The 11,000-nt window shown below is 37.8% G+C and overlaps 1 protein-coding gene across 1 annotated transcript; it reads right to left on the reverse strand.

Annotated features, from left to right (window-relative positions):
* Window positions 1–4,061: 4,061 nt before the first annotated feature.
* Window positions 4,062–10,337, reverse strand: stmn3 (stathmin-like 3). The gene is made up of 5 exons (XM_036571196.1): window positions 10,120–10,337; window positions 7,137–7,232; window positions 5,506–5,684; window positions 5,130–5,321; window positions 4,062–4,506 (listed from the first exon to the last, which is right to left on the reverse strand). The coding sequence occupies exons 1-5, from the start codon at window positions 10,136–10,138 to the stop codon at window positions 4,447–4,449; spliced, it is 546 nt and encodes a 181-aa protein (XP_036427089.1). The 5' UTR covers window positions 10,139–10,337; the 3' UTR covers window positions 4,062–4,446.
* Between the last annotated feature and the right edge of the window lie 663 nt (window positions 10,338–11,000).

An 11,000-nucleotide genomic window follows, 5' to 3' on the forward strand; every position in this document is an offset into this window, starting at 1 on the left:
TAACAGCTGAAAATACCAGGGTGTCACTGAAAAATGTACACTTAGCAGTGAATATGCTATTTGATTTATTTGCAAACATGTGCTTTAACTTACACATTGAAACTGTAACTGAGCCTAATCATACAGCAGAAGGATGAACTTGCCAATAACCAAAGACATGTTTTTTTACTCCACAACATTATTAATTAAATAAAATACGGTCTGATCTACACTATATGAATTCACCTACTTTAAGGTGTACCCATTGCTGACCCAGGGGCTTGAACAACTTATATAATCGCCAAACTAAAGCTTTGCCAATAGAATGCAATGCTTAGGAGTAGCCACACATAAGCCTAAGTCTCCATGCCCAACCTTAAGCGTCTGCTAAGGGGGTATAAAACCCCCCAGCATTGGGCTGTTGAGCAGTGGAACTGTGGTCTCTGGAGTGACGGAGCTCCATCCAGTACCTTTGGGATGAGTTGGAGTGACATTTGTGATCTAGAACTGATCATCCAACATCATTACCAGACCTCACTAACGCTTTCGCTGCCGAATGCAATCAAATCCTCACAGCAATGTTTCAACATCTATCGTAAAGCCTTCGCAGAGGAGTAGAGGCTGTTACTGCAGCAAAGGAGGACAAACTCCCTGTTAATACCACTGATTTCAGAAGAAACATTGGATGAGCCAACCTTTGAACATATAGCGTGTCATTCTCAGACAGCCAATTTGCGGTGTTTGTAAAGACGTGCCTGAACAAGAGCATGAAACCAGGCCGGATTAATGTGTCTCTGAACCACCCAGAAATGAACGAAACACCAGAGACGACGCTGCAGCACTATGTCGTTGCTTACGAGTGTTTACACTCTGTCATCACAACCTTTGCCCATGATGTTTACCTTCTGATTCACTGTGTAAAGCTAATGACTGTCAGCTGACCTATTATTTCGTCAACCACCGTGTTCAGCACATATAGACAGAGTAAATGTAAAAATAAAATATTTTAAAATATTTCCCGTGATGTGTATTTCTTGAACAGTGGCTGTTAAATAAATAAAGTTGCAAATTTATGGATAGGCTAATGTGTAACTGTTTAATACAGATTGGAAGTGATAATAATAATAATAATAATAATAATAATAATAATAATAATAATAATGAAGGACCAGTAAGACATCATGTATGTTTTTCCATGCAAAGTATTTTCTATGGGTGAAAAAACGCTAACTAGGGCTGCGAGTCGATCCCAAAAAGAATCGATTCAAGGAATCGAGAGTCGAATCCACAGCTTCATCTTGTACTGTTTATTTTTGCCCGATGTCCTTCAGTGTATGCTCGTTTTTTGGAATCGATCCTTGGAATCGACTCATCACTTGGAATCGGAATCGGAGTCGACTCTATCGTTTCTGGAATGGAACCCTGGAGCCCTGGCGTCAACAGCTAAAGACGCTAGCAGCTAGCAGTCAGCTGTCGGTATCTTGGCAACGCCGTGACGTAACGCTGCCGTCTAGGCGCGAGTCAAACATGTTCTTTCATGTTAAAAAGCTGCCTTGTTTTAATGCACTGACTGATGAGACCAGCACGAACAGCAGAGCATCAGGCAGCTGCGTTCAGTTTCAGACACTTTGGTAGCCTAAATACATGATTTTCTGCTCTCTTTTGAAAACCGAGTTCATATTTCTGCGTATTTAAAAGGCTGCATGCCGTTTGCAAATGAGTAAAGGAGCTGGTCCTGATAAACAGGAAGTTCGTGACATCAGATTAGTGACACAAGATTAAACTGAGATGAAATGAAAGCTAAGTAGCTGAGCAGAGCTCTAAGTTTCGTTTCTTCACCACCACGTGATCTGAGGATACTGACCTTCTGAACTTCCACTTTTTATTAGACAGTCAAGCTCAGTATACATTTAAAAAAAAAAAAATCTGAAAACATGTCCCTTTAAAATTTAAATTCTGCGTCTCTATGGTATTTATCTTTTTTATTTGATGTGTTTGTCATATAATTTTAAATTAATACGCATATTTTGAGTTTAGTAGTTCAGTAGAGCTTTGTCTTCTGTCTGTAAAGCACTTTGAGCTGCCACCAGTATGAAAAGTGGTCTATATGTAAAAGAATTAAAGATATCATATGTTCATAGTTGATTTAATAAGAGGAGTGCTTAACTTTTACCCACCCTCTCTCAGTCGCAGCCACATCTCTACACACACTCTTTATAGTCTCTATGGTCTTTGGTCCTCTGTCTGAGTTTGTATGTTACACTTTATGTAGTGTTGATGGTTCTGTTGAAATAGCTGATCTACTGCTGTTTTGCTTATAGCCAAATCTTTTGCATTGGGTATGTCCACTTCATTTCCACTAAAGCTGCCAGAGGATACACAACTTCTAAGTGGCTGACTGGTATAATAACAGTGGATCTTTTATCCCTTTTGCCATAAGATGTACTATGTGCAATATAATATCAGTTCTCCTTTAAATAACATTTATACCAGTTTTTATTTAAACAATCTAGCAACTTAAAGTAACACTGCATTAAAAATATTTTTTAAAAGTTTTGAAGCACATTTATCAGTGTTATGGTGTTTTCATTATGTGTTTTCAGACAGTGTCAGTCGGATTTTGCATAAACCTGTTTTGGCACCAATATGTTTTTTTCCTTGTTACACCCTTATTTATGAGCCATGCCCTCATGATGGTATGTTAAGTATGTCTTTTATGTGTTCCTAGATTTCCATTAGATGTGACATGGTATCTCTTTTTAAAAAAATGTTGCAGTTAAAGGGGAATGAAGTTGTAAACAAAGTCACTCAGAGGTACCATTACAGGTCATTACAGAGTCAGAATCGTTCACAGTGGTGGTGATAGGAACCAGGCATCTAAAGAGTTTAATGTCAGTAAAGTCTCACTCACAGAAAGCTGTTACTCAAAATGGTTGATATCTGAGACATTGTTTTATGATTTTATGATTGTTCCGAGATACGGTTTAGGCCTAAACCATATATTTATAAATTATTTAATGGTGATGAGGTACATGCGCAGCATTGTAAGGCAAAATAGTACCTAAAGATTTACTACTTTTTAATTATCATCAACATTACATATTTAAAAAGACCTATGCATATTCACTGGTCATTTTGGATAGTAAATAAAAAGGCTATATTTGTGTTGTAGACATCACTACCTCATGTTCCTGTCACCACCATTTTAAAGAAATCAGAATTAATTTCTCTACAGTGCAGGATTTCACATCAAAACACTCATAAATTCCATTAAAGAATCTCTTCAATTCCTTGAGACCACTGGTGGTTCCAAAACACACTTCGTCATATTCTTCATAACTTTCATATTTCATAAGATACATTCAAAAGTCATATGAGAGCTGTAACTGTCTTCTAGATGGGCAATGTAATTTTAAACCCTTATAATAGAAGAAGCTAAACTCATTTTTTCCAAAACTCTGGGCTATAAACGATAAACAGATGTTGTCTCTTCAGTGATCTGCTCTGTAAAAATTATCTTTATAAAAAAATACAAAGAGTGTCTAAGATTTTTGGCTTTCAGCAGTAAATTGTAAGCATATAGCAATATGTGTATGATAATAAAACACATGTTCTGTTAATTTGAGGGGAACTTCTACAAAAAAAATCAATAAAATTAAAATTTTCATTTATTTTATGCAGATACTGAATAATTTGCCTTACGATTTGGTCATGTAAATTCAAATGGAAAAACCAAAATATACCCTGGAGAGTAAGAAGTTAATAATGTTTTCCTTCTCCTGGAATTTTGGAGATACAAGGTTATGCTCAGACCATGATGATATGTTCAATTATACAATGTTCACACATATGGAAATTCCTTAGGGGCCAAGAACCCTGTAGACATTGGTAACAACATGCAATACTAAGTTTAGAAAATGGAACAGTTATCTTAAATTCTAATCTCAATCTGAAATGAATACAGCGGTTTATTGATACTGATATGGTGCTAACATTGTACATTCATTCCATGTTCATTTCTTTTAATATTCACACAGTTCATACATGTTTCTTTCCACATCAGAGCCAGAAATGACAGACACTTGTTTATATGAAGCTGCTTTGCTTCAAGTTTATTGTTTTATATGGTCTTCAGCATTCGGTTAATGGCCATATTGCTTTGGCACACTGAAAAACTGGGTTAATCACCCATGAATTTTCATTCACTACCAATAAGAGCTTCAGTATTCCAGAAAGTGCAGTGTAAATGTGAATACCAAGTTGAATATTTGTGAAGTTTAGATATGTAGAAGTACATTATTAGATGTTTTATCTTGCTTTCTGTGGGAAATGAGACTGATACGGTGAGTGAAAATCTGATGGCCTCTTAAGACAGAGTGGCTTTAAAAAGTGACATTTTTTTCCAAACCCAAGCTTAATTGGTTGGGATGTATAAGGAGACAGGCTTTGGAAAGCTGGTGTATGTCCTTAGCCAGAGAGTTCAGACTGCAGCTCCTTATTCCTGCGCACCTCTGCAGCGTGCAGCTCCTGGAGAGAAAGCATTTTAGAGATCACTGATGTTTAACACATCCATGTCCAACAACTACATTTTAGTACAAAAAGGAAAACTGCCACAGAACTAGTTCTAATTGGTCTCAAGTGCTGTAATTTTGCATAGACATACATTGGACGAACATCTAATAATATCCTGAAATCTAAAATTTATAAAAATGTATCTGATTACATGTAATTTTCATACTTTTATTCACAATCAAGTGTGGACTGTCAAAAAATCACCACAAAAGACGAAATTTAATGTGATAAATTCAATGATAAAAACCTTATTGGCCACAAAGTCTGATCAATTTAAAAAATGTCTTAGATTTGTGAACCAAAGGAAATATATATATTCAGATATGGACATAAATGGGGTTAATCTACTGATTCATAGCACACATATTTCAAGCATTATTCATGATGTAATTCCCTCCCAGTGGAGCTAACAGTGCTGTTGAACCTGAATGCTAAAAGTAGGTGGTTCATCTACACTGCTTACTGAAGTGCTTACAATGAGTGTCGAAGATAAGAAGAATCTAAAACATGAAAAAGATGTAAACATAATGATGATGTAAAGCATCTGAAATCTTGAAAAAGAAACCATAGATGCTCACTTTTTCTCTCAGGCGCTGCTTTAGAGCACTGAGACGGGCCGTGCGGTTCTCACTGCTCACTTCCATTTTGTGGTTGAGCTTCTCCTCTGCCATCTTACTGTAGTTGTTGTTGACCTCCTGGGCTTTGTTCAGGACCTCCTTCTCATGCTCCCGCTTCTCAGCCAACTGCTTCAGGATCTGCATCTCTTGACTCTGTGGCCAGATAGAGAGAGAGATGTTCTCATGTCCTCAACCAACATGCTCTCGCAGATCATTTGTAGAAATTGTGACTAAACACTTTTGTGGAGTTTATGAGATAAGCTATGACCACTAAACCTACTCAGGAACTTCCAAAACTCCATATTCCTTGTTTCAAAGTCAAACTGTTTCTCCTCACCCTTCTCCTTTCCTCAGCAGCCTCCAGTTTCTTCTGCAGCTCTCCCAGTGAGGGCTCCTTCTTGTGAGCTGCCAGAGACAGGCTCTGGGGCCGGTCTGGTGACAGATCAGTGGGGCTTTTCAGAATGACCTCAAAGGCCTGGCCAGAGGTTCGCTTATTTAGGGACTTCACCTCCATATCTGTCAAGGAAGACCATCAAAGAACGACAAAAGGTAATAAACTTTAGAATACCGGAGGTTTGTATGACATAATCAATCTGATTTCAGTATCAGTGATGGTTCACAAGTAAACAAACGTTATAGTTAAAATTACTATGCTTGATTAAAGAAACATTTCCCCCACAGCAGGAACAAAATCCTGACCGTTAGCATAGCCACTGATGTAGAGGCTAACATATAGATGTGATATTTGGCTTTCTAGTAACATTAGCTGTGTGGATTCTTTAAGAATTAGCCAGCTAGTAGAATGTTTCAAACAGCCAGCCCTCAAGAATCCATGCCAAACCTTTTACAGCTCCTTTCACCTTCAGGGTACATCATCAGAAGGCAGTTTTTCTAGTCTTTAATCTGGAACATTTTGCTCTAGAGACTACCGTGGCACCACTGTAGGAGGCAAGTAGGTACGTTCACAAAAGATGTAGTAACAGTAGCAATTTGCAAATGCTGTTTAAATACAATTCATGGTCTTAGTTCATCACAGAAGTAAATGCTGAGATGTTCCTCTTATGAGTGATTTCTATGAAGTCATTAAGGCCACAGTGGAAAGTGAGGAAGTTTATATATATTTACAGGTGCCTGTTTGGAGGAACTGAATTGTATTGGTTTTGTTTTTGGCAACATTACCTTCTATCCCCCCTAGGTTATGAACTATTTTACCCTTTATTCTAATACATGTTCACTTTGGCTTGTAATTGGACCCAATAACAAAAATGATGAAACCGTAATCATTAAGTTATAAACCAATAAGATTATTTGCACAATAATTCAGTCTAATGAATGTATTTTTTGTTAATTATGTTTAACCATAAAGTAATTATTAGGGAAGCACTGATATGCAAATTGTGGGCCGATGCTGCTATTCTTTGTGTACACATCTGCTGATGCTGATACAAATGCTGATATATAATTTATAAAATGAGGAAGTTGTGACTAATCCACCTGTATTAGTATTATAAAGTAATATAACATTTATTTCTGCAAAAATAATTAAATACAGACATTGTAGTGTAGTCGCCCAACGTCCCTCTATTCTGCTCTTCTACAATAAATATCGTATATATCGAGTATCAGTTTAAAATCTAGCCAAATTTAAACAACTGATGTTTACTGTGGGTACTTTTTAAGCAATTATTTGTCAATACTGATATGATTCTGGTAACATTGTGAATCCCTAGTAATTATATTAAATTGTATATAGATGCAGCCTTGTATGTTTATGGCTATTTTCAGTTTCATAATGTGCAGTTCTTTATGCATCAGAGTATTATTCTACATCTGTACTAGCACAGTGGTTCTTTAGGGAAACATAGCCCAGTTTATTCTGCTAAGTAAGCAAGAGCTCTCTAGGAGGCCCATACGCTGTTAGGCAAAAAGCTGTACCACTGCTGTAACATCACATATAGCTTCACATACCCTCAAACAGGCCGAGGGTTTGGGGATGAGGCTTGGAGTGCAGGCAGGAGCAGATAAGAGACAGCACTGACATCTCCATCAGCTTCTCAGAGTAGGCTGGAAAAAGGAGAGGCAAGGCAGGGGTCAACCATAGAAGTTAAACAGTTGAAGGGTGTCCTGTCCAGAGAACTGAAAAAGACACTCAAAAAACCAAGGAGGTGCCAAAAGTGTTCTTTGGAGTGATGCCATAGAAGATTCACTTTTGGTTCCCTAAGGACCTTTTCAGCAGATGGATCTTTAAAGGAATACTCCATCGATTTTCAGCCTAATCGCTATCTACTGCATCAGTAATATACAGTCATTTAGCACAGAGAATAGTTTCCCTGTACTTAGTAAAAGAACAGAAACCCCACCCAACTCAAAACACTTAGTACCAATTGGAAATATGTTTAAAAATTATTGCATCTAAACTGTTATTAAAGATGAGTGACTGTATTCTGCAGATATGAATTAGGTTGAAAAGCTTCCACTGAAAGGCTCTTTAGGGAAAGGTGGTTCTTCCCTGGCTTTGCTCCAAAGCTTTTGTCTTTTCATTTGTGAAATGATACTCTCTTGTGACTTTGAGTGATCAAACAGTAAACTGATTCAAGCAGCACCCACTTTTCTGAGTAACCTTAATGGGCGCAGAATTAGGATTCTATCTAAGGGCTCAGCTCACTCTGAGACAGCGAGAGACTGGACAGTAAAAGTGGGAACTGGACACTGATGTTATCTATTATTCAGTTACATTTAACTCATGTTTGTCCACTCAGATCCTCCCTGCCACTGCAGCACCAGTAAATGGTGTACATGCCTACACACTTGTTTATGCCCACTTTGAAAATGCTTACTGAAATGCTAAAATACAGCCATGTAATCCAATAACAATACCGCTGTGTAAGCGTCAGTGATGATATAATGTTGCATTTCCGATCACCAGGCTGTGGTGGACTCACTCCTTCTTTTAGTGTCTCTGCAGATGCAGCCAATCAGAACTAACTCTGAATCCTCACATGACCTGACTCATACATTATTGATCTGCTCCTCACAAGCTGAGAGCACAGACACGTGTGTATCTGTTCCAGGGGGCAATTCATGACATGATGAAAGTCTACAGCTTCTTTCATCCAGGTACCATGAATATTATGTTATGTTTATTGTTCTGTTGTAATATGTTCATAAAGGAAAATATCAGATCAGTATTCATGAAACATTTTGTTTTTATATTGCAAAGAATGGCCAAAGTTTATAACTCTTACTGTAATGAATGGCCACTATTACTCCCAGGAGGAATGCAATACAAGGGCGAGCTGAGAGAAGTCTGTTATTTATCACCCTCAGCTTAGTGGAAAGGTGACTTTGCAGGATGGTTGAGACTGCAAAGATACCTCAAGCGCTGACATTGCCATAATAAAACATAATAATGTTATCTCAGGCTTATTTCTTATGCAGTGTGTTAGCATGCTAGTTCCTGCGCAATAGAAAGGTAAAGGTTAAGAAAAACAAACCAAAATGTACAGCATTTACAAACAGACACTTCACATTATACATTATATGATGGAAATAATAATAATAAAAAAAAAACAGTAAAATGTAGGTGTTAACGTTTTGTAGAAATATTTAAATGAATGAAATACAACTGCAAAAAATTGTATCTTGACAAGTGAAAACATCTTAAATCTAGCCTTATCTAAATCAAATTTGTAAGAATATTATAAGATTATTTAACTTATTTCTAAATACTTGTTTTAAGTAGTTGTATCAAGAGAACTTGTCTTATTCTATCGGTAGATTTGTTTTGTTTGTTTTAAGACCCAATGTAGATAAATTTGCTCAAAGTAAAATTAGCTGCCAGTAGTAATGAGACAATTTCATTATTTGAAACAAGTAAAAATGTCTAGAAACGCATTAAATCTTGTAACATTCTTACAACAATATCATAATGAGAAATATTAAACATATTGGCTGGATTTAAGATGATTTCACTCGCCAAGATATCATTGCTTGCAATCTGAAAGGTCCTATAAGGATCTAAAAGTGGTTATTCTATAACATTGCTCCTAATACCCTTTTTTGCCACTTTTACGTTTAGGAATTGAGGCTTTATTCACATCTGATTTTAGACTGCATTCATTCAGGCCTGTCTGCAGGCTGTCTGTAGGCAGGGGTTTCCATCACAGCTATAGAAATTGCTATAAAATTGCTGTATGAGAGCAGTACAAAGATTTATCATACACCTCATAACTGGAGACGTAATGAGATTCCGTTTTTATGAGGTGCAGCTGCTGAATAAATTCTGAGATGATTCTCCCTAAAGGCCTGCTGAGTGGGTGGCATTCCTAGCAAGACTGCATTTTTCAAGGACTGATATTTTGTGCTGGTATGATCAGAGAAAACGACCCTTCTCTTTGTCAGGACTGAAATCCAGGGTACACACCCAAGCTCATGAATGCCCTCTGAATGGGCACGAGAGGAGGCAGATGGTCCTGTCCCAGAAAACTGCAACGCAAACAACCAGCATGCCGCACTGCTACCCTCTGACTGAACCTGCGCTTTTTTTTATAGCATAAAATCTGCAGTGGTGAGTGGGCATCAGCACTGTCACGCAATGGGCTGCTAGCACACCAGAAGATCACAGTATCTACCAAACATGATAAGTAACTCCATAATGTGCAGAAAGTGGACCTATTCACCTGTTAAACTGGTCATTATTTTAGCTTTAAGGACATCAGGGCTAAAACCTATTCATGCAGTTTACTGATAGAGCGTCTAGCTAAATCGAAAACAAAGGAGCATGCTTCTATTTTCCATCTGTCCAAACACATATAACTATTATAATCTAGACTGATTGGTCATAGAACATTCATTAGTGATGCAGCATCCTTTCCAGAAGCATCTGCCAAGCCCTCTAGCAGTGTAGCTGTTGAATCCCTGCCCAGGAGAAAGAGGCTATTTTGGGCCTTACCTGTTACAGTGCTAGCCATTTTGCAGGTGGATGTGGTCAGATGAAGGGCAGAAGAGTAAAGAGGATGAAAAATAGAGAATGTGAAAGAAGAAAAGGCTGGAAAAGGAAAGAGAAAAGGTGTCTCGGAGCTCAGAGCCGAGCTGTTGTTCTTTACTGGCTGGAGGAGGATGGTGGAGAGAGGTATGCAGCGGGAGTCAGAGAAAGGGAGGGGAGACGGATGGGTAGAGAAAGAGAGGGAGGGGGAGAGAGAGGGGGTGGGGGGGTGGATGAGGTAGAATGCATAAGAGGCTGAGAGAAGCAATTAGTGTGACTATACAATTGAATTTTGTTGAATTTGTATGTGAAGACAGAGTAATATGACTGAGATAAGGCAGTGCAGTGCTGTTGTCTAGGAAACAAAGAGCAGATTTGCTGCTTATGAAAGCAAACACTCTTACAGTAGAAATACTAGGTGAGCCTCTAGGAGTGTGTCGTAATGAAATATATTTCCCAGCACAGAGGTGTAAATGGTGGGCAGTCTTCAATCTGTCACTTCCTCTAAACGCTTTGCCTCATACATCCTTTTTCCACATTAAGCAACAGCCTATTTAAATGTCACCTACACAACTACTCAATAACATTAGTGTCTTTTGCTATTTTCAGCTCTACATTTAGTCAGATCAAGATGTTTAACCCTTGTGTGGTGTTGATGTTTTTGTTGCTCAGTGGTCTCATTATTTTTTTCAGCCATAACAATTTATATAAAAATACCATAATAATAATAATGTTTAAAATATCTCAAGTGGCCAGTGTAGGGTTCCTCTTTAGCAGCTGTAGCCAGTCAGCAGCCTGTCCATGTTGTCCACACTTACACACACACACACACACACACACTAACAGCA

The sequence above is a fragment of the Colossoma macropomum genome, unplaced genomic scaffold, assembly GCF_904425465.1.
Source record: "Colossoma macropomum unplaced genomic scaffold, Colossoma_macropomum, whole genome shotgun sequence".
Taxonomy (NCBI): Eukaryota; Metazoa; Chordata; class Actinopteri; order Characiformes; family Serrasalmidae; genus Colossoma; species Colossoma macropomum.